This window comes from Cystoisospora suis (genome assembly GCF_002600585.1).
Source record: "Cystoisospora suis strain Wien I chromosome Unknown contig_6516, whole genome shotgun sequence".
In the NCBI taxonomy this organism is placed as follows: Eukaryota; Apicomplexa; class Conoidasida; order Eucoccidiorida; family Sarcocystidae; genus Cystoisospora; species Cystoisospora suis.
This window is the reverse complement of record NW_027159304.1, coordinates 251-21,700: the sequence shown is the minus strand read 5'-3', so window position 1 is coordinate 21,700 and position 21,450 is coordinate 251. Positions and strand designations below refer to the sequence as shown.

The following is a 21,450-nucleotide window of genomic DNA, read 5'->3' as shown; positions in this document are numbered from 1 at the left end:
TTCTTGCGGCAGCCTTTACAACGGCCCTCAAGAAAAGAGGGCCGTGAGAACTTCGGCCAGGTGGACTCTTCTTCCGTGCCCGAGAAGCGATGCGGCACACTGCTGGATGTAGCCGGGCCCCCTCACTGTTTCCTTCAAGGTTGCGCTGTCTGGTGCGTGCACCGACCTCCCACTTTCTAGAACACCGTTCAGAATAGCTGTCTTTGTGCTGTTGCACTAGGGGTGCGCGGCGACCGCGACAATTCGACTGACGGCTCCCGTTCATGCGCCTCTCGTACGTGGTAACGGCTAAACCTAGCCTCTCTCTCGCTGTTCGGACTTCACGCGGAAGTACTGCAGCTTGTGCATGGCACTTGATCAAATTGTTGACCCCGAGTAATGTCTGCCGTAAACTGCTTAGTCAGCTACCTCTCCACGTCGACAACAGTGTTCTGTTAAGGCGTGATTTCGGGTGAGGCAGCTTCATGAAACGTGCAAGCTCTTAGAACACGTTCCTTCTGACATACTTCGACGAACAGTCAATACAGAGACCAGATAGTACGATAGTAGTAACTCAAAACAGAGGAACTTGGCTTCCGCGAGAAATCAAGAAAGGTGGGTCCAGCACCCTCGCAGCACTCGGATGTCCCCCACAAATGAACGGAGCGGCATTGCCCACATATATGGATTCACTCTTTAGCAGCTCTAGCTGTAATTCTCCGAAAAAAGCCGTGGCCCTTCTTGTGAAAGTTCTTGCTCGTGTAGTCTCCTCGTAACGACAAACCACCTGGCTTCCTTTCTTTGAAGTCTTTTGATGCATGTCAGCCTTTCGGTACCCACAAGTCTAAACCATAGTGCCGCCGGAGAGTTGTCACCCGCTCGCTTTCCTTACACAGCCCGTCTACTCTTCAGCGTTAAGAATGTATGTAAGACCACAACGGCCGCAGTAGGTGCGGTTCTTGTGAGCAGCCATGAAGACACCAGCACCGCAGGTCTCCCGCGGACATTCCTTTCGGAGTCTTGTGACCTTGTCGTTGCCGTCAACCTTGTAGAACTTGAGGACGGCAAGCTTAACCTTCTTCTTCTTGTGCTTTTGCTTCTTGGGCTTGGTGTAAGTCTTCTTCTTTCTCTTCTTGCCGGCACCCAGCAGTTCCAACGACTGATACAGTGTAGCCTCCTGCACACAAAGCACGGCTCGAAGATAACAAGGTAACGGACGGGCTCGTCGCTCCTTTCACAAACAGATGAACCCCCCTTTCGCCGTCAACGTCTTACAGGTGGAACACATCTTCTGGACATCAAAAAGAACCGATGCGCAAAAGGAAGGGAACTTTTCAGACTTGTTAGCGAAAAAAAGTTGTGCTCTTCACCAGCACTCAGATGTCCCTATCTGTTGTCATCCCAAAGTTCCCTTTGTCGGCCACTCTGGCTACGACGCTCGCAGGTCAGGATTCAGCTCGGCATGTGTACACCAGACTGGTGTCCAGTAGTCTGACATTCACGGAGCAACTCAAGAGAGAAAAAAACCAAGACCGCAGTATCCATGATTTGATATATCTATACGCTCTCTCTACCTCATCCCCGCGTCTCTACAGCAACTTCACTACTTATTACAAGGTCCGTTACAGGAACGCATGCTCTTATCCATGACTGCACTGTCACACCCGAAAACTCGGTCAAACGAGAGACCCGTACCTCCTCGAGGCCTAGCTCGGCTAGTGTCTCATCATCTTCCAACGGATGTAGACCGTAGCACAGCCGCTGAGCGTCCGCGTCAACGCCTGCGAAACAAAAAAACGCATATGCGCGCACACCACCTGAATCAACGTGTACACGACCGGAAGTGCCCGGAAAACGACAGACCAGAACGTGGCTGTACAGAATGCCCGAGAGTTGGCTCCGAGAAAGACAGGAGGTACTCCGAGAAGTTATACTGGCACACAGACCCGCGGTCGTCCCGGTACGTCGACGATAGACGCTCTCCACCTCCATCTTCTACGGCGAAACGTTCAGCTTCGCTTCAGAGCATGTCCGTGTCTACTATGGGCTATACGATCAGGGAGAGCTGTCCAGTATCCAATCTGGCCGCGGCGTCCTCCCATTGCCTCCCCACTCCCATGGTGCAAAGGACCGGATCGGGAAGGAAATCCCTTGTTGACAGACACCACACTAAGAATCCAAGCACGTACACGACTGAAGGGGTCGCAGGGAAAAGACACGTCAGCTACACCGTTCTGTTTGTGACACGAAGAAGGGGTCACCAAGATAAATCGCCACGCGCGGTCACCACCAGTGCAACCGGCTGACTACGACCCCCCTAAAAGTGAAACTCTCTCCAGTTTCACTAGAATGACCGCGTGAGCGTAACCGAAAGCGCTCTGCCCTCCTTCGGGGACAACTTCCGTACGCGCCTCGGCCCGTTAAGACCAGAAAGGAATAGGGAGAGCGAAGGGAGAGGTCGGCCACCGCCACGGTGCAAAACTATCTTCTGAGCTCGTCTTTGATCAGCAAAAACGCAGTGTAGGAGAGAGCGAAGAGACACAGATAAACCTACATCTCAAACTGCGAGTAGCAATCTTGCCAAAGTTACACTGGACACTCTTGTGCATGACCCCCCCGGCTGCAGCCGGCCCGCACAGCGTCTGTGGGGAAAACGACGGCCCTCTACATGACGTACATTACACTACCAAATTACAACACAAATGTGCGGATGTCCAGATAAAACAGGAAGCGGAACGGGATCGACTTCAAGTGGATTCTTCCGGCTCGCAGCCCCTACCTTGGCGGACTTGGAGCTGCTCCTTAACATCACGGACGGTTGAGGTCGAATCGACCTCAAGGGCGAGAGTTTCGCCGCCAAGGGACTGAACGAAGATCTGCATCATGCCCACAAAAACTGCAAAAAGTGAACCATATTTCAGTGCACAACCACATTAAGAGCCCGACTCCGCAGCCCCACAATGATCGCAGGAGGGAACGACCCACACACTACCTCCTTAAATGCGCAGGCAATAGTCTTTTCGGGCACGCCAGTTTCACCACATGCGCGAGTCACCGCCCGATATCACAGTATTAGCCGATCTACGCTACGGCTGTAACTCTGGGTTAGCATGGTTGTGCAAGCGAGCAAAGAGTCAACAGAGGTAACGGGAAGTCGGGAGTCGAGAATAGCCGTGCTGGTTTCGCGCTTTCCGTACTTACGGACAATTGTACGGGGAGGCGTGATATTTGGAACTTCATGCCGCGTAGTTGTATAAAAGTAACGGCGCCGACGGGTACCCAAGCTTGGTTGCGCTGATAACAGTACGCCGCAAGGCGGGATCGAGCCCGAAGCAGAGATTCGCACTTCTCACACGTCTGCAGTCAGCGCCGCTCCCCTCGATTTGTAGTAGTCCCCTCCTGTTCAAAGCTCATTCAAATGCATGAGGAGGACTTTCACTATGCGGTAGGGCTCACTGGCTTTGCTCCGGCGAAGCTGGGGTGGATCGTCTGTTGAGATTGCATGCTTGCGATTTGCGAGCACCGCGCCGGTATGTTCCTTGCTCCGCTTGCTGACAAGCTTTGACTCCAAAGCGACAATTTGTCCTGAGAAGCAAACATGTCTAACAACCTCTGTTGGTGGGTCTTTTTCCCTCGGAGGCCTTTGTTTTGACGAGGGAATCTTGTACTCCGTTATTTTCCCAGGACTCCGTCTGTGTCATTTTCGGAAAATACTCTCGGTTGCGTCTTCCTGTATCAGCCGTTTGTTTGCACATTGGAGCGCCTTCTGAGTCATAACCAGTTGCGTCCCGCGATGCTGGCGGGCCCACGTAGGTTTTCCGAAAACCCCAGGCATCAAGGATCTGTGGAGCCAGTTTGATTGATAGCTCTCCGCCCAGTGGTCGCCGCGGGCCTTCGACCTCCCTACTTCCGTCTCCGCTGGCGCTGAAAACCCGTCGCTACAAAGACTCTCTCCGCGTGCTGGTGATTGGTCTCGAGTGCGGAAATCTGCCGCATCCGGCTCCCAGGCTAGGGGCCCAGAGTCGGCTTCCTCGCCCGTGAAAGAATCCCAGTTTAGTGGGGCGTCCATCTGTCTGCTCTTCGCTTCTCGTCTGTTTCTCGCCAAGAATTACGTCAAAATGCACGAATCGACACTCCGCCGCGGTAAGGCATACGCTGTCGTGATCTCTCGGTGTTCTCTCTGGCAGTATCTTTAACGGCAGCTCGTACACAAAGTTTCTTTCCTAGGTTTGCCTTTCCCGAGTGAAGTTGTCCTGCCAAATGTTTCAGCGAAAGGTCCCCTTCCGCCCTAGCACTCACGGCGCTGAACAAGGTGGGAGGCTCCTGGCCGTCCAAGGGCGCCTCATTTACGCATAGCGCGTTTTGCAGAGGACAAGCGTGCGGGTTGGTTGGTCCTAGCTAGGAAACTATCTGGAAAGTCCCGGCGACGTGTGTGACGCATGGGCGCCGCTGCTTTGCTCTGCACTCCTCGAGATCTCTCACAGATGAAGCGCGTACACCCAGGGCTCCACTCCTGTTCCTCCTCGTCAAACCATGTCTTCCTGTGCTCATCCCATAGGCGTTTTCGTCGTGCTTTTTCTCTTCGTGTTCCTGGGCGCGTTCGTAACTCTCGAGGCGTATCGCTATATGTGGTAAGAAGATTCCAGAAGCGAGGGCGGGGTAGTCCGGCGTGCCACGTTTTCTTCAGCAATCTGTATCCAAAATACTAGCGGGCTTGGTGGCTCGCACACGGATGCAGTCGTCCCGAGTGCAACAGCAGAACAGTAACAGTATGTACTGCGTAGCAGCCATGGCTCTGATTTTCAAGTCTGATACGGAAACCACGGCCCAATGCCTCCTAATGCCTTGATGTTACCTGCGAGCCGGGTTTGGAAGTGGGGCATCTTGGCTTGCACTTGAGGAGTTGCGAACAGGAGAAGATTTGCATCTTGAGTACGCGGAAGGTCCCGACCTCAGCGCAGTGGTGACGGAACGCGCAGCTGAGAAGCTGGACTCTGTCCCTTAGTTGATGTCGTTTTTGTTTATGTAGGATGTTTTTATCTGTGATCTTCGGCATCATTGTTTTCACTGACTGTATTTTCTTCAACGAAGGAGACTTTATCTACGACCCCTTCTACAAGTAAGTAGTCAGGCGTCGACGTGGGCCATCAGCACTCAGGTTGGCCTTGCCTATGGCAGTATGCCACACCAGATAGTGTTACAGCAGCAATCGCCCGGGTGTGGCCATATTACCTCGTGGGGTTGGCGCCAAGTGGCGTCGCCACTGGGGGGGTGTATCTCAGCACAGTGGAAGATTCGCAGGCTTCCGTGTGCCCCCCCTATCCTGCGCTGGCGTGGTGCCCGACATAGCAACAGAACGTACTATGCCTGTCTGGTCGGAAGTCAAAAGGAGAGTTGAGATGTAGACGAGTCACGAGCGCTGACGGCCGCGAGCTTCTCGTCTAGCCGCGTGTCGGGCGGCTCGAACCCGGACGCTCCGATCCCCGCTGTGTCTGGCTGCTTTCCATTTCCATGGCGGGACTTAGCTAGTCGACCGAGCACAGTTGCACGGAGAGGAACCACAACTGGAGTATCTCTCGGTGCGTCTACATGCCTTTTATGCAGCAACTGGCTTGAAAAGACGTCTCCGCAGTACTGACAGGCAGAACCGTCTCCGCGATCCGGAGGAATGGTGTTTGTGGGTCCCGACGTCGACCGTTTTTGACCGTGGCGTCCCGAATGCGGGCCAGAAAGGCAGTTGCACAAGGCGAGGAAGAGAATCGGAGGTGCACTGCGTCTCTCGAGTTTTCAGTGTTGCTTGTTCTCTGACCGTGCAAGCGGTGCAGTAGCAAGAGACGCGGCGGGTGTTACCTTCATCCAGCGGGTGCTTGCCATGACACAACACACCACAAGGGAGTCCGCCCTCGAGGCGTGGTAACAACCGACGCGTGTCAGTTAGTTTGGACCTGCTGCGATGTTATAGCAGCCGTTCCACTGCGTGGTCTTCTCGATAGTGGTAGCTTATGTACTGCCGTGATGGATCACCAGGAGAACTGCGATTGCTGGGGCGCGGAGCATGGTTGTGTTGCCCCGCTCCAGGGGAGACTGGATGAATCGGTCAGCTGCACAGTCAGTCGCTTGAGTGCAGATTCCCTTTAGCCCCACAGCAGGGGGGGGACCTCGAAGACTGGGTTCGCGTGGGTGGCTCGTGAGGACCGTCGAAGTGCGAGATCACCGCTGTCTGTGTAGCACTGCGCGGTCGAGCCCGCTGCTCCAGGCCCTGTCAGAATGTGCGGGTGCATAAACTCCGTCTAGTACGCGAAGCGTTTTAACACGGCCGTAGCGATATGTGGTCTTTCGTAGAAGAGTCCCCGGCGTCGGTGTCCGCTCGCCGTCACTCACGCCAGCCTTCCCTCGGAGCGAATCAAGCGCCCTGAGGTGCCCATGAGAGCCGTGTTGTACCCGCATGGGCAAGCCTGTCTGCTGATCGCACCTACGGTCAGAATTCTTTGTTAGCGCGAGCTACTGCTTTTCTAGTCCGCTGTTTCGTGGTAAACAGAGGGACCACGCTACGCTACCAATGGCACCACCCGCAGTCCCTGATGATGCGTAAAGACATTGGGCTTCGAAGATCACGGGAAGGCCTCCGCGCGCTTATGGGTCTCCGGACCCCAGAACCTGCTGAGCGAATTTAACGTTCAGCGCCTGCGCGGCGCTTCAGACGGGGGGGTGGTCTGATGATGAAGGCGACAAGACTCAGGCGCAACGGCCAAGTGCGCATGCCTCGAGGTCTAAGGAGCTCCTGCTGGCACCTGTTACTACACAGTGCACTGGACTGCCGCTCTCCTGAGTGTGCTGCCTCGTGCGACCGCTGGAAAAACTGTCTACCGGGCGTCCGCGATAGTCCTGCTACGTGTTGCGGGCGTAGAAGAGAGGAGGGTGGACTTTCTGGGTCTCTCGCCAACTGTTGGGTTCGGTGTCCCTCACGCACTGACGCGCTCTACTGTCCTTAGGCGCGCGAACGAGATGGCTGCGAGTTCAGCGTTTGCAGCCTGTTGTGGCCACGACACACGTGATGTGGCAGTACGGCATGATCACCTCCAACACAGGCGCTCGGCACGGACGCTCCGGTATTGCTCAATCTGAAAACAGAAGCGGCACTCCAAGGAGCGTAATGCCGACAGGGACCGGGGTCTGAACTTGGCCCTGTGTAGACCACTAAAAATTAACACCCGGCTGACGCAACCAGTCAAAAGTCCCACGTAAGCGTGCTCCCCGTGACCCGCCCAGCTCATTGTCAGAGCGCGTTTTTGAGGGAAGTTGCTGAACACAGAAGGAAGAGGTCTTGCCAACCCAGCTTCTTTGCGCAGGATCGTGAAAGAGAGGTTAGCGGCCTTTGGAGGCCACGAGACGCAGAATCTCCAAAAAGACAGGAAATTCTCGACTCGTGGTACCGCCAGAACAAAATTTCATTTTATCTGTGCGTCTGGATGCTGGCTGGCTGCCTGTTGGGTCGCCTATTCTGCAGCGCTGATAGCTGACCAGTGAATGTCCGGACTACGAAGGCGCTGTAACTCTGCGTTATAAGGCGACGCCAGGTACTGCCCTGTCCCTTGCTCCAAGCGTTATTGTATGGTTCACGCCGAACGCACCGAGAGCCGTTTCAGGTAGGCAGGCGGGCCTCAGCAGTGCCACGACACCTAGGGGTCCGCACAAAACTGGAGTGCTGTCCGGCATCGTGTTCGACCGAAGTCTATTGGACGACCGCGAACGGGGGGCTACCACCTGAGAAAGCACCCATGAAGAAGGAAAGTGCCGCTCGGCAACGGGATCGACCCAACTCTATCATGCAGACGTCTCCTATCTAGAAGCTTCTCTTGCTGGTGCATGCCTCACGATGCTAAGCAGCGCAGCACGCGGGTGCCTGAGTAGAGCTGTGCGCTCGCAAGTCCGCAACTGACCGGAAGGCGCCCGTTGCGCACGTGCCCCAGTTTTCGCCTGGCCCCGCAGACTGTCAACGTACAAAAGCTATCCACTTGTGAGCACATCGCTGGTGGCTTCGCACTGGGTGTCGGGGCTCTCATGCCCCTACACCGTGCGTGCGCACACAAGACAGGGACCGGGGCTGTGCTTGCACGTGTATTCTACGACTTTAATCAACCCGTCTCATTCTCCCCATTCGTCTTGGTGTCTAGCGCAGTGTGTGATTTCTTGGAAGCTGGGGCCACTATGGAGTACGTGGTGGCTTAGCAACCGGTTCGGGACGCAGTTGGGTCTGAGCTAGCTAGGCCGTGATGTGGGTGGTGTTTTCTGGAGTACCCCTACACCGGAGCTGTTCTCCCTCAGTGCACCGTTGAATATCTGTCCCGTTTCTGGGAAACGCGGGTGTTAGCCGTTCATCCGTGGACCCGGAAGACAATGCGGCTGTGTGGGTGGGTGCAGCGGAACAGTGTATAAAGACACATCACTGTGTATGGAGGAATGGACCCTTCAGCATCCCAAAGTCTCAAAGGTACTCTATGAGAGTTCCGGTGCCCTCCCGCATCTATAGGGACTGATTCGGAATTCTCAACAAACTAGCGAGACGCCGCGATGTAACAAAAAAGTTTGGGCCGGGCGGGGGTGCCGCGTCAAGCACAGGAAGAGGCGAGAGAAAAGGCTTGCCAGTCCTCGTTTCAGGGTCTTTGTAAGGAACGAGGGCGACACTTTCATTAGGAGTGCACACAGTAAACTCCGCGCAGCCCCTGTCTGAACATGGTGTGCTGCAGGGCGGACGCTCGAGAATGAGCCTGCCCTGGATACGACGAAATATTCGTACAGGGAAGTCCAGCCCGGCGGTGGTCACCAGCCGGTTCGCATAAGATAGCCAACGTCTAGAACGGGACCCTGGAAAAAGAGAACCCACAGCAGTTCAACGATAATTAGAACGCAGCAGCAGCGCTACACCTGCCTTCGAACAATATAAGAGCACTTACTCTGTACGTGTTTGTTCGACAACTGCAACTGTCACTAGTATGTGGCATTCTTCTCAACGAGACATTGTCTTGCTTTACTGTCACTTCTTCGCACATCCGCGCGCAGCGACGGCCGTGTATACGTTACCTTAAGGCATGTCTTCGAGTCCGCGTATAGTCGATAGGGCTGTTCAAGACGGGGTTCGGGGTCGAACCATAGCATTCTGAAGCCCACACATCAACAACCAGGGAACACGAGAGCAAGGGATCACCCTCGGGCTGCGTGACACGTTCCGAAGAGACTGAACAGCGCCGCAGAGACAACGACTCCTCATTGACAGCACGGAAGGGATTTCACAGTCCGCCTGTAAGGCCGCTGATGCGTTCCTCGTCCGTCCGTGCTAACAGCCTGTACGCCGACCGCTGAATTCGTCGCCCCGGGTCTCCCAACATCTTCAGTTGCGGACCCGCAGTACGCCTACCTTTCAAGGTCGAGCCAGTCAGCCAGCGTCAGGTCGGCTGCACAATGTGTGCCGCCCAGCACGCAGCCCGCCCTAGCTTTCTGACCCTGCAGCAGTGTCTTGGCTGACGAGTTGAACCTTTTGTTTCTGAGTAAGAACGCGCGAGGCGGGTTCGGGAATACAAAGGGCTCCCACGCTGTCTCTGGAATCGCCAGCGCGCTGCTCGAATACCTGGCTGTAGAGGAGCGACGCAGAACACGGAAAACAAAACGAAGCTACGAGTAAAAGCAAGAAAATGACATGAATAACAGATCCAAAATGACGCCTTGGCCCAGCACATCCACTTTGTTACAGGTGCTCGCGCGCACTCAACTAGTAGCAGGGGGTAATAGCATGGTCGGCGTCCCTCTCCCATCCTTCCGGTCTATAGCATATTGCGATATCACAGTTTCAGTTTTCATTTTTGACCCGGCAGAACAAGGTCTTTGTTGCTAAAGCAACTCCTGCACGGAGTGCTCTTGTGTCGAAGAGACACTAGGATGCCCAAAACCGGGGGGTGTTGGCGGGGCAGCAAAGTGTGTTCGCTGAGAACCAGGAATGCGCTCACCCGCGCCAGGAGGAAGCTCGAAAGAGCCGCGCTGCCGGACGCACGGCTCGCCTGGCAGCCATTCCGTGGACCTCAGTGGCCTGACGTATTGCTGATGTAGAGCGAAGATGGGCCAGTCCTGCGTTTGCGTGAAGGCACATCTCTCCTGGAACACACAGATCCCGCGGCACAAAAGACATTGGCAGCAGGACTTAACCTATCATAGGCAACGAGCGACGGTCAGTTGCTCGAAGCCTGAGCACCAAAACTATGTAAGCGGTCGGTAGCAGGGTGCCTTCTACGGCAACAGAGCATGACTGATAGCACAGACGGGGCTGATAGTTGGTCAGGTACACGGCCACGGAATCAAATCCAAAGAAAAAGTGATTGTTCCAGCCACCCTTCGCATGTTGCCCTAACTCCGGCACAGGCTGTGAGCCCAAAGAAACGAAGAACTCAAGCAAGGAGAAACAATGTTTGGCAGTCTGCCCCGTGACGGCGCGGTGCACTTTGGGCGCCACCGCCCGTATCAGAATCACGTTATACCCCCTACTCGCTCAGGCTGGAGACTGGCTCAGCTCGTGCCACAGGTAATGCGTGCCACAGTTTTATAAAGCTTCGGAGTATCCCTGGCTTACCCTGCTTGTGCGGCATCGAACTGGGTAGTTCACGCTGGGGTGTACCCACTCGGTGCCCCAGATACCACCGCCACGCAAGGATCCAAGATTTCCGTCTTCTGTCTCGAAAGCGCCACCGTCTTGTGCATCTGCGTCGTCAAGCAAGAAAGAGTCCTCGGCGTCCTCCACTGTCTCCAGCTCTTCACGGCGGCCGTCTGTACCCAGCCTCTTGTATTCTGCTTTGTAGGTGGGCTTCATCGTCGGAAGCCTCTCTGGCTGCTGTTTAGGAGGGGTAGGTTCGGCTCTCTCGGCCAACACTTTCTTCGCTTGTCCCTTCTCTCTCCTTGATGCCATGGTGGACCTGGCGGCCGCCAGGTAATAGCTTCCAAGTGGGTCCACGGGACGCACTCTTTCGTCTTTGACGGGGGGCGCGAAAGCAACTGTACTTCCAACCCTCACGGGACCACTGACCTCAACGACCTTCCGGTCGCTTGCCTGGGGAGGGCCTGATGGGCGTACAGCTGTCTGTGGTGACTGCGACACGGGGGGAGCGGATCCTGGGGCTGCCCCGAGAGACACTGAGAGGCTGCCACCTGGACTGGCAGTACCGCTCTGCTGCGCACGAGATCGTAGTACAGCTGAACCGGAGTGGTCGACCCGGGAGGCACTGCGGGACATGGACCTGGACTGAAGAGTCCCCGAAGCGAAGGCACCCGGACTCGAAGAGGAAGAACTTACGCTGCTTTGCATTTTCAACTCTGCTGTCAAAAAGAAAGGAAGCTTCTCTTTGGCTCCTGATGTGGATAGGGGGGGTTGGCACCCGGGAGGCGCACCTCCTATCCCGATGGAGCCCTAGTCGGGGGAGTCACCTTTCCAAGGACTCACCGGAACCTCAGCACATGGGATGCGGCCCAACCTCTCTGGCCTCCCGGCCCGCAGGTGAAGCAATGACGCGGTGCAGAAATGTTCTCCCTTGTAGTCTGGTAGACGAGATGCGGAAGGAGACCCGAGTGCCGACTCGAAAAAAGATTCATTCACTTTTTTCAGTCAGTCGAGCAGCTGCGTATCTATGCTAGGCCCAAGCATTTGTCGGGTGGAGGCGGGGCTGAGAAAGCGGGGAATTATGTTAACGCCGTCCCTGCAGAAAACACAGCTGCCAATTCATGTGGGTCAGAGATGACCCACGTCCCAGGCATCCGAAGCAAAGCAGTTTCGCAGGTGACTAAGACATGACAAGTCCCGCAAAAGCTTTGGCAGCGCTTCACTGGCAAGTAAAAGGAGAATAGACAGGTTGCACTGGACTTCCCCGAGAACCCAAGCCACGTGATTTCCGGGGCGGGTCTCGAAGCCGCAGCCGCGGCCGGGATGGAAGGCAACGAGACTGAGCGAGGTTACGACTGGCCTTTCATGTATGCTTGGAGACTGAGTCGGCCATAGAGTGACGAAGGCGAGCATCTGCTTTTTGTCGGAGGCGTTTCTCAGCACACAGGTTATCAGACAACTATTAGAAGGAGCCCGAAGACACCCGCTCGACTCTTAAATCCGGGCCGGGACGCGGTCCACTTCCGCGGTCCGGCCGGTCAGCCGTGTTGCGGACGGCTCAAATTGAACTCGAGAGAAGATTCTTCCTTCTGTCGCCTGAGGAAAAAGGGCGGATCTCGTTTGTGTTTGAAGGAAAGCCAGATTGGGGCAAGCAGGATGTAGAGGTGACGTCACTCACCTTTCCGCGACTGCCTGCCCCGGCTTGCTCGCAGCTAGTTGTCACGCGCCATGTCGGCCCGTGGGACAACAGCGTTCACCCAAGTGGCAGGCTTCAACGGTTGCTGCATAGTTGCACATGTCGAGACCGCCCTCTGGAGTTGTCCCGAGGAGGACTTCTTTCCCGACTAACTCTGGCACACCGTGTCTCCTGCTGTGACGGTTTTCCGAGGGTACCATGTGGGATACCGCACTATGTGACAGGCCGCATTCACTTTACTAACTGCTCGACACTGGCCGGCACGTGGTGCGGCCTGTCTGAAAGTCACCGTTCGCATCGGAACCCCACATGCGCTAACGTGAAGCACGGAGGTACGGGGCAGTGCAACCTCGCTTTGTACCCACATCTGCTCAATCAAGGACCGAGTCGGCCACTCTGTCGCTAATCCCGTCGCCGCGCACTCCGGCGCCTTGGAAAACATTCCGATCTGGGCTCGGCTGGACGAAGGCTCAGGAGCCCGAGCAGCTCACCAAGCCAAACCGTCGGCAACCAGTGCTACGCGCCGCGGCGGGTTGGGTTGCCAACGAGGATTTCTCAAACCGGAGGAATCTCCGTTAGGGGTCAACAGTTAGCGTTTTCTACCTGGCCGTTGATCACAGCATAGCCACAACCGCACAGCATGTGAGAGGCGTGGAGTCTCCGGGTCAGTCCGTTGTTGTCTCGTGGGATACATCACTTAGACGTTGAAAGGTGCACTTTACTAGTGAATCCGCGGTGTCAGTGCAGTGGAGAGAGGCGAAGGCTGGGCAGCGGCTTGCCACATGCTTTCGCCGACGTTACCATACCCAAACAGAAGTCGACGACTGTTTCTCCGCTTTCCGAAGTGCCCTTATGACCTGGACGGGTTGAAATCAAGGGCCTGAAAAACGCGTGAAAACCACTAGCTCACTGGAAACGCACCCCGTAGACTGCTGGCAAAGAGAGTATACCCTCTCCGCAGGTAGCACTAGCCCACAGCGGGTACCGCTCCACTGGCCTCTCCTTTTTGCGGGACGGAAACAGACACGATTGTGCAATGGCCTTAGGTAGGGAACTACTTCACCGTCTGCCGCCTGTAGCAGACAAAAAGCCACGAAACCTCCCCGTAAGCTGAAGCTTGTGGCCGGTTCTCTCCGGAAAGAGTGCTCTCAGGAGTGAGGTGCTGCGGTTCCTCTCCTACACGGGCTCCGGTGGGGTGACCGCGACCTGCAGTCTACGGAGGAACCGCGAATGTTACGAACTTCAAAGCTATCTTTCGGTCTGCAATGTTAGGAATTAAAGGTGGCGCCGTCTTCTTGGAAGCCGCAGACGAACCTATCCGGATCCGCCCTATTCAGTGGAGTAATTTGTCGGAAAAGAGAAAAAACCACTCAACCATCTTCACAAGATCTCAGTCGCGCCCGACAATTCCTGTCCCACACCGTTAGATCTCTGTCGGAAAAAGCAGCCGTGTCGGGCAGACGGGTACCCCAACTTGGCGAAAAATGCTGTTGCCTCCCCGCCTGCACCCACACAATAACATGTACATCACTCATCGCAACAACACGGATACTCGGCGCTCAGCATATTTGTCAGCGCCGAGGCAGGACCAGTAGGACAGACCATGCCACAGTTGGAGCGTTGTCGACTCCTACGCTGCCACTGCCCCTTCCTCATGGGCACCCCCTGCTCGACGTGCGTTTGCAGCCTCCAACTTAGTCGGGTTGTCAGCGCCCCGTGCAAGAATAGACGATATCTTGTCCTGAAGAACTTGCTGTATGAAAATCATTAGAGGTCCATCAGCCCCTGCGACATTTACGGACAGGAAGACTGGCTGGCCGAAGCGAGCAGCTGCGCAAGCAAGGGAACACAACGGAAAACGATATCAGCGAAGTTCACTTCTCCCCCGTGAGACGCTGCTTTCGTCGCCTACTTGATGCTGCCCCCATAGTGGTACCCAAATCAGTCCCGTGTCATGTAGCTGACCTACAAAATCCGAGGGATGCTGCAACGAAGAGACAAAAGCGCTGAAATCCTGTAGAATGCTCGCGTCCTGACGGTCCAAACAGTTCCATTTACTTCGCGGCGCTCGCAAGAGAACCCTGCATCCAGCGTACCACCGCGGAGAGACGAGCACGGCCATCCTGGCTCTAAGTAGCCGTGACCCTGGCCCGCTCCTGGCTGTCCCCCCAGAAATCCCATCACGTGTTTCCTCCCCTCTACTGACGTATGTCCTGTCCATCCGTCCCGAAGCCGCCGTTTCTAGTTAAATAGACGCACATTCGCCGTTCCTAAGAGGCAAAAAGCTGTAAGCAACCTAGGGAAGGCCATCAAAGCCTGTTTAGCAAGACACTGTTCACCTACGTATATAGCCGACTGTATACAGCTGGAACGGAGCTGCCTGCAAATGTAACTTGCTAGAATATGCATGCAGAAGAAAAGGGTGGCTCACCAAGCTTGGATGCTAGGGCTCCGCTAGAGGCTTCGATGTTTGATGAAAACAGACACGTGCATGCGGCTGCCTGGGTTCCTCCCTGAGAAAACCCAACACAGCAAGGCCACTTCTCGTGACAAACCCCTCCCAAGAATGTGGTAGGGACAGACTCCGTAGCTGTACCACGCACACAGTTGGCCCTGACCCCCCCCCCCGGTCACCTTCGTGGACGTGCCGGTCCCAGCGACATCTACCTTAAACACGACCATGGTGCTAACGAAACGAGGCCCGAATACAACCGCGCCAGTGAAAGTCTTTCGAGACGGGTGTAACCTCGGATGAGGAGAAACTCGTACTTAGTGACGTTCTTGAATCTTTTATGTTACTGCAGAAAGATCTGCATCACCCCACTCACGTGTCTAGCGTGTCCACTTTTTTGCCGAGTCCCCTATAGTCCTTTCTCTCACCCGGGAGCCCATAGGGAATGCCGCCTCAAGGTCTGCCAAAAGCTCTTTCTGGTCCCCGACCCAGATCCACAGAGCCTGACTCATCCGAATGAACAGAAAACGAATCACCTGGGTTCGCATGTACGTACAGAGTAGACGAAAGACGGTAAACGGACCGCATTCGGAGGTTAGTGTTAGATCGCCCGTAACGCCGGCTCCATTACAATGGAAGGGCCCCGCCGCTGCGCTAGAACCCCTAGAACCCGCTTCTACACTCGAACAATCTTGTTTGGATAGTACGACCGGGTCACCTGCTGCAAGTGGGGAGTCTGCGGGGACAACAGGTGCACCTTCCATCTGAGTAGAAGCCGGGGTACGTTGATCCATAGAGTTATCCGCTGTACGGTTCCACCGGCATGCCATCACGCGCTTACGTAGGCGAGGGCAATCCTGGGTACGTTTGAACACGCAACAACGACGCCGTACCAGATGACAGACAAAAACACCCAATTACTCATACACAACACCGGGATCGAGAGACGCTAAGAAAAAAGCCTCGACAAAAACCTCCTACGTTAAGATGTTTCGTTGGCGCACATGAGCCGACGTGCGTGCACCTCCATACCCGCCCCTGCATCTCAAAGACTGACAGGGAATCAACGCCACTTCAGAAGTCCGGGTAACGTGCCCGGCACTGATATCGGTTTTTCGCAAATTCCAATTAAGAGAAAGAGCAACTACTACACAGTGCATGGAGAGACGACAACAGCATAAGTACAAGACATAGCAGCTGCCCGAAAACTACCGTACACTTTTTCCTCCGTACTCTCTCCTCTCTCGGTCCTAAGTTGGTTCGAGACTTATTTCTCCTTCCACCGTGGCGTACAGAAAATGAAGGAGCATTCAGCCCTTGCGCATGTCGAAAAGAGTGGGGGACATGCGGTCGCATGCGACCTGAGGGCTCGGCGTCAGGGTGAAGAGTGAAACCACCATACCGTAACCACTAGATGCTTCCCTTTCTGCCCGACTTCTCTCCTGGTGACTGTGGCGCCACAGCCGCGCGGTTCTAGGCACCTAGCTGTTTAGATAGCTGGCATTTTACGAGCGAGCGTCCAGCCACCTTCACGGCAACTTCCTCGTGGAACCGGTCTGGACAGTTCTGTCCCGGAGACTGCAAGGGTCTCGCGACGACAACGCGAAGAAGAGCAGACATGCTGTCTAGGAGGTTTGTGCCCTGTTGCACTGGGACAAGCCTGTCCAGGCAAACTTCGATAGCTGTGGAGGGCAGCCTACGCGAGTCTGAGTGCGGCTTTTCGAAGAGTTGCTTCGCGGTATGTGAACTTGGGCAGCGCGTCGGCTTCTTTACAGCCGCGGGGAGGGAGATGGCGCGCGGGACGTGAGGTGCTTCACACGCGCCCCGCTCAGCCAACAACCTGGCGCCAACGAATTCGACCCGTACGGCTCGCCAGAAAGGGAAAAAACGCAGTCTTGCGCGCCAGCCGCTGCTTGATTCTCAGATACTGCAGTAGCAGGGAGCCTTCGTAAACAGTGACCGAAGTGCGAGGCCTATTAAAGGATCGACAATTGCAACAGTCCCATCGCACGTACAAGCGGCACGAACACCGCAGTGCTCCGCTCCACTTGGTGTCGCACTGCCAGGACAGCACGGTACTCTCAAACGACAACGCAGATTGCACTACAGCGTCTCCATGTCATGCACTCGAGAGGAATGCACTCCTTGCATTCCTCTGCGAGTTTGGTAAGCCACCCGAAGAATGGTCGGGTCCATCTGCTGACTTATTGAAACGACGTGTGTGTAAGCCAGAACCTGCGGAGGCCCTGAGGAGCCCCTTCACTACAAAGCGTGTAGAATATGCTATCGAGCTCCTTTCTGCGCCCCGTTATGGAGTGCAGTATGGGAGTCACCACGAAGATGCCCCTAGGTTGAAAGAAACACGCAGTTGCTGTAGGGGTTCGCATACGCGCTCTGGTACTTTGACGAGAAGCCTCGGCGGAATCAGCCTAGGCAGGTTAGCAGCGACCACGGCGACTGGCTTTATCTTGGGTGAGTCCCGTAAAACGCAGGCTCAGTTTACGAGACTGAAACCCGGGAAAAACAATGACCGTTGTAGGGTGCAGGTGACGTTTCAGCGTCAACGAGAGCTTTGAAAAGAACATAACACTATATATGCACGACTGAGGAGAAACGCGAAAAGACATCAGGGACTCAAAAAAGGACGGAGTAGAGCTGGGAGACTGGCATGGAGGGATCACTGCTTTCTGGCCAGGCGCTTATTCTTTACTTTGTCACTGTCACTTTTCTCGGACGACTTGTCACTTTCGCTTCCTGCCTTCCGCCGCTTCTTCTGCTTCCTTTGCAAGTACTGCTCGATGTACGCTGCAGCGAAGTCTTGCTGTCTGAGAACACATGCACAGGAAGGGCGATTGCGAGCGTGTGTTGTTTCTCCGCGGACGTCCTTTCGTCACAACCGTTGGCCCCTCCGATTCAGAGCCCCGCCAAGCAAGCGACGGACTTGGACTGGGCAACGGCTCACTCCAGCCTGTACACGAAACGCTGATCGCTGATTCGCTTGCACACAGGTTCGATACGCACCACTCATGATACAAGGACGTGCAAGAAGAGCGGGGACTCCAAACCTCAGCGGAAGTGACCGCGTCTGCTGTCACGGCCAGCTTACAGTCTCAGAACACTGCGCCCCAGGCGCGTTTTTCAACCGTGCTCCGCCGCTGTGACGACGGCGGCCTCGGTGCCTACACCACCGCCAGTTGAAGTCGGAAGATGCACTGGCAAATGTGGATGACCTATGTCTTACGCACGTCCCCCCGCACAGTCTACCAAGTTCACAATGAAGAAAAGAGGTGAATCTATGGAGACTAATGTCCCTAGCTGTCACGGCTCCTACACGGATGTAGACGACGAGAGTCGGAACACAGGCAGGCTGGACCCGCACACCATAACAGTCTTCTGCAGAAAGCGAACTCTCCCCCCCCCACTGTGCCTGTACGCCTCGACGGATTTCCCACGGCGCTACAGTTGGAAAGAGACTTTCAAGAACGCCTGCAGAAAAGCTAGAAACTGATCCAGCGCACAGAGCACCGACCAAGGATGAATAGCTGATGGGCCTCTGTACAAAATTTGCCAAGGTAGATCCGCGCAAAGGTAGCCCCTTTTTAGCTGTCTATGGTGAGGCGCATCCGTCCCTCCGGAACTTCACACGAACGTGAAAACCAAGCGTTCGCCAACTGCGTAACACTACGCCTGCCCCGTGACATGCACAGTGGACCGAGACGAGAGACTGCAGCCAGCCTTGGTAGTTCCGTCTGAGATGTCGCCACTTCAAAGAACACGGCACACCGCTCTGCTACGACACGCGGTCCTTCCAGTTGTTCATTCCAGAAAGATGTTGGCCTCTCTACGGTTCGGTTGGGCGAACAGCCAAGCGACCAAAAAAAACCGTGCGGTCCAACAGTGCTTGGCGCCATCAACATATCTGAATGTTGTTATAGTCCGTATAACTCCGTAGCAAAATACTTCTTTGGCAGCGTACAGGTAAAGTGTATTCGCTACGCCGAAATGTAGCTCACTGTTGCAGCTGCTTCAAGTTTATGCCGATCGGCAACCCTGACTGAACGTCAGTCTTCCGTCCGTTCCCCGAGCCAGTAGCTTCTTCTCCTTTGGCTTCCTTAGACTCGTGGCAGGCCGTAGCCCGGCTGCGTACGTGCCCACTGTGTGTGTCGCCAGCCGGTGAACCATTCGCTACCGATACAGCAGCAGATCCGTTCGTGACTGCAGCAACGGGTGGACAAAGTGATCCTGCTTTCACACCCGAGTACTGTGTCGGCTCCGCAGGTTCCTGCTTTTTCTGATCTTCTGCCTTGACAAGGGAGCCCTCTTCCCCCGTCTTCGTTGCAGCTATGGTCTGTGGCTCGCACGACAGGGCTGGCGGACTGTTCAGCTCCTCGTCCTTTTCTTTTTTCACGCATGCAGCAGCCACAGATGAAGTCACTTGGGATGTGAAGGTTGATTGACCTGGCAATTCGCCCTTCACCCCCTTGACACATGATGTCGCACTGGCACAAGTCGGCGCAGAAGACGCAGTTGCTTCTACGCTACCAATACCAGGTCCAGCAGCGGAGACTGCAGCAGCAGCTACAACTGTAGTAGGGGGCGCCGTACTCAATGAAGATACCGAATCCGGAAGAACAGATCCAGCCTGTGAAAATGTGCTGCGCGAATCCCTGAACGAGGAATTGGAATGGACAATAGCATCCACGCTCTTCTGCAGCGCTGTATTGAACAACACTTCCCGCAAATCAATGCTCTTTCCACATGACGGACAGCATCCTGTACTCTTGGCAGAAAACGAGCTGCCCGGCAGCTGCCGCCCGTCTACCGCGAGAGTCAAGCAATTTCGACAAAACGATTCCCCGCAGCACGGTGTAGCTACTGGCTGCGAGAAGAGATGATGACAGATCGGACACTTCAAGTGAGCGGCTACATCGCTGCTTCCCACATGACGCTCGATCTTCGTGTCCAAGTCCGATGAAAAATAGGAGAGGGAGGACAGCTGCTTTGCATCCTTCATTACAGCGAAGGAGCCATCTGCGGCACAACGCACAAGAGACACTGGAACTCACGGGCCTACATAGCGGTCTCAGAAGGGAAGGCGGTGGAGTCAGAGACTAACTATCACTGCCACATCAGCACTGATATATACTGAAAGCAAAATCTATGGGAATGGGAACTTCCGACGTACTTCAGAGAGCGTAACAGATGGGCTGGTTCACAGCGACCCCCGAACTGAACTACACTACACACCTGGCGGCAGGCATCAGAATTGAAAGACAAAGCAGAATCGGGTCTAATTACGAAAGGAAAACAAGTGGAGCACGATACACATTCCACGAAAGAACCTGCAGGAGTCCCACAGGTCCACATGCCTCAAAGCACCCAATTAAATCATAATCTGCATCGATACTTCAATCTAAGCCGCACTCTGACAGACTAAATTCTAGACCTACTGTGTTCTGGGTGAGCGCAGTAGCACAGGCTGCAATAGTAACAAGCTCCCAAACCACACTGCGCCCACTATGACCCTCTCACCACATTTCTTAACAGTCCCGATGGCAGCAGTCTTGTTGAAATTCGGAGCACCTTCCCTTCCCCCTCAAACCCCACACTGACACGAGTGAAGCCACGGCCCCGGTCATGAAATTGAATCTAATCCAAGAGCTGTCTCCTGTCCTAGACACCAGCAACACAAGAACTCAGGTACACTCCCGGACGGGTCTTCGGTACCTTACGGGACACCACACACACAGCCACTCACACAAAAGGAAGGAGCCCCACGACGGACTTCCCAGTCATGGCTTCCTCACTGCTAAAATGCATACCACTACGGCACACGAAAACGCTTGTTTTGGCAAATGAGAATCTTGACTGCATAATACCTCGACTCGCTGACGCTTCGCTCTGCTCTCCGGAGCAGCGTATCGGTCCAGTCAGGTAGCCCGTATGGGAACACACACTGCACCTCAACTACCAAGTAACACTGCAACTCGAGAGATAGATGGCAATACGCGACTGACAAACATACGACCAGTGTCAAACTCGGTTCCGCGTCCTTTGCGCCTCGAAAGCTGAGCAGCCCCCCAACAGCCCCGGCACCCTAACATCCCGAACCGGCAAGGGAACTTCACACCATACGGGACCCGCCGGCACTTGAGAGGTTGGGAGACACTCAGTCCACTCGAATGCGCGCAATCCCGAGCTCGGCTCCAAAACAACACGAGCTGAGAGCTCCTCCGAGTAGACGAGACACAGGTCCCGGCTGAAGACCCCTCGTCATCCGACAGAACCATAACCGATGCCGTACCCTCTAACAGAATCCCGCGAACGTCACAAGCTCACCATCCGCTGCGACATGACCTTCTGGTTTCGAGGAAGTGAGTGACTGCCTCGCCACAGAGCATCGTCGTGGACTAAGTACACAGACAGGCACGGCGGACGTACCTTTGCGGATGTACACCTCGGCGTACTTGGGTATATCGTCGACACTGATGTCGCGAAGAAAACTGCTGGGAATGCCGGTGGCCGGCCTAACCTTCTTCTGATGCCGAGGATCATTCGAGCGACTGCAGTTGCGAATATGATGTCCGCGCTCTCCACACATATAGCAGACATAATCCTCGCTCACCGGAACAATGAACCCCCCCGTACCAGCAATGCCCCCACCACGACCGGCATAGGAAATGC

The 21,450-nt window shown here is 55.1% G+C and overlaps 5 protein-coding genes across 5 annotated transcripts; 1 reads left to right on the top strand and 4 right to left on the bottom strand.

The window, feature by feature from the left end:
• Positions 1-337: 337 nt before the first annotated feature.
• On the bottom strand, positions 338-3,304 carry CSUI_010000 (ubiquitin ribosomal protein s27a fusion). Its single transcript, XM_068070107.1, has 4 exons — positions 3,181-3,304; positions 2,759-2,855; positions 1,675-1,760; positions 338-1,156 (listed from the first exon to the last, which is right to left on the bottom strand). Exons 1-4 carry the CDS (start codon positions 3,217-3,219, stop codon positions 881-883), a joined length of 498 nt encoding a protein of 165 aa, XP_067917921.1. The 5' UTR covers positions 3,220-3,304; the 3' UTR covers positions 338-880.
• On the top strand, positions 3,118-5,876 carry CSUI_009999 (uncharacterized protein). The gene is made up of 4 exons (XM_068070106.1): positions 3,118-4,122; positions 4,538-4,610; positions 5,009-5,098; positions 5,584-5,876. The coding sequence occupies exons 1-4, from the start codon at positions 4,098-4,100 to the stop codon at positions 5,615-5,617; spliced, it is 222 nt and encodes a 73-aa protein (XP_067917920.1). The 5' UTR covers positions 3,118-4,097; the 3' UTR covers positions 5,618-5,876.
• A 2,848-nt stretch (positions 5,877-8,724) lies between these two features.
• CSUI_009998 (uncharacterized protein) lies at positions 8,725-12,491 on the bottom strand. The gene is made up of 5 exons (XM_068070105.1): positions 10,598-12,491; positions 9,981-10,125; positions 9,395-9,608; positions 9,061-9,136; positions 8,725-8,844 (listed from the first exon to the last, which is right to left on the bottom strand). The coding sequence occupies exons 1-5, from the start codon at positions 11,324-11,326 to the stop codon at positions 8,800-8,802; spliced, it is 1,209 nt and encodes a 402-aa protein (XP_067917919.1). The 5' UTR covers positions 11,327-12,491; the 3' UTR covers positions 8,725-8,799.
• Positions 12,492-12,875: 384 nt separating this feature from the next.
• On the bottom strand, positions 12,876-16,190 carry CSUI_009997 (uncharacterized protein). The gene is made up of 4 exons (XM_068070104.1): positions 15,195-16,190; positions 14,746-14,827; positions 13,629-14,144; positions 12,876-12,917 (listed from the first exon to the last, which is right to left on the bottom strand). The coding sequence occupies exons 1-3, from the start codon at positions 15,594-15,596 to the stop codon at positions 13,945-13,947; spliced, it is 684 nt and encodes a 227-aa protein (XP_067917918.1). The 5' UTR covers positions 15,597-16,190; the 3' UTR covers positions 12,876-12,917; positions 13,629-13,944.
• A 1,017-nt stretch (positions 16,191-17,207) lies between these two features.
• On the bottom strand, positions 17,208-21,450 carry CSUI_009996 (zinc c3hc4 type (ring finger) protein). Its single transcript, XM_068070103.1, has 3 exons — positions 21,208-21,450; positions 18,780-19,797; positions 17,208-17,591 (listed from the first exon to the last, which is right to left on the bottom strand). Exons 1-3 carry the CDS (start codon positions 21,365-21,367, stop codon positions 17,444-17,446), a joined length of 1,326 nt encoding a protein of 441 aa, XP_067917917.1. The 5' UTR covers positions 21,368-21,450; the 3' UTR covers positions 17,208-17,443.

Excerpts from the sequence above, each read along its gene's own strand:
- CSUI_009999 (XM_068070106.1), top strand. The coding sequence starts at position 4,098 with ATGCACGAATCGACACTCCGCCGCG. Across the intron at positions 4,123-4,537 it reads CGAATCGACACTCCGCCGCG|GCGTTTTCGTCGTGCTTTTT; the intron begins GTAAGGCATACG and ends CTCATCCCATAG. Across the intron at positions 4,611-5,008 it reads GAGGCGTATCGCTATATGTG|GATGTTTTTATCTGTGATCT; the intron begins GTAAGAAGATTC and ends TTGTTTATGTAG.
- CSUI_009998 (XM_068070105.1), bottom strand. The coding sequence starts at position 11,326 with ATGCAAAGCAGCGTAAGTTCTTCCTCTTCGAGTCCGGGTGCCTTCGCT. Across the intron at positions 10,126-10,597 it reads TTCGATGCCGCACAAGCAGG|GAGAGATGTGCCTTCACGCA; the intron begins GTAAGCCAGGGA and ends TGTGTGTTCCAG. Across the intron at positions 8,845-9,060 it reads ACTCGAAGACATGCCTTAAG|GGTCCCGTTCTAGACGTTGG; the intron begins GTAACGTATACA and ends CTCTTTTTCCAG.
- CSUI_010000 (XM_068070107.1), bottom strand. The coding sequence starts at position 3,219 with ATGAAGTTCCAAATATCACGCCTCCCCGTACAATTGTCC. Across the intron at positions 1,761-2,758 it reads GCAGCTCCAAGTCCGCCAAG|GCGTTGACGCGGACGCTCAG; the intron begins GTAGGGGCTGCG and ends TTTGTTTCGCAG. Across the intron at positions 1,157-1,674 it reads CCGAGCTAGGCCTCGAGGAG|GAGGCTACACTGTATCAGTC; the intron begins GTACGGGTCTCT and ends CTTTGTGTGCAG.
- CSUI_009996 (XM_068070103.1), bottom strand. The coding sequence starts at position 21,367 with ATGTGTGGAGAGCGCGGACATCATATTCGCAACTGCAGTCGCTCGAAT. Across the intron at positions 19,798-21,207 it reads CGAGGTGTACATCCGCAAAG|ATGGCTCCTTCGCTGTAATG; the intron begins GTACGTCCGCCG and ends GTTGTGCCGCAG. Across the intron at positions 17,592-18,779 it reads AACTTGAAGCAGCTGCAACA|ACAGCAAGACTTCGCTGCAG; the intron begins GTGAGCTACATT and ends ATGTGTTCTCAG.
- CSUI_009997 (XM_068070104.1), bottom strand. The coding sequence starts at position 15,596 with ATGGCATGCCGGTGGAACCGTACAGCGGATAACTCTATGGATCAACGT. Across the intron at positions 14,828-15,194 it reads CATTCCCTATGGGCTCCCGG|GGAGGAACCCAGGCAGCCGC; the intron begins GTGAGAGAAAGG and ends GGGTTTTCTCAG. Across the intron at positions 14,145-14,745 it reads AGCCCTAGCATCCAAGCTTG|CTGCTCGCTTCGGCCAGCCA; the intron begins GTGAGCCACCCT and ends TTGCTTGCGCAG.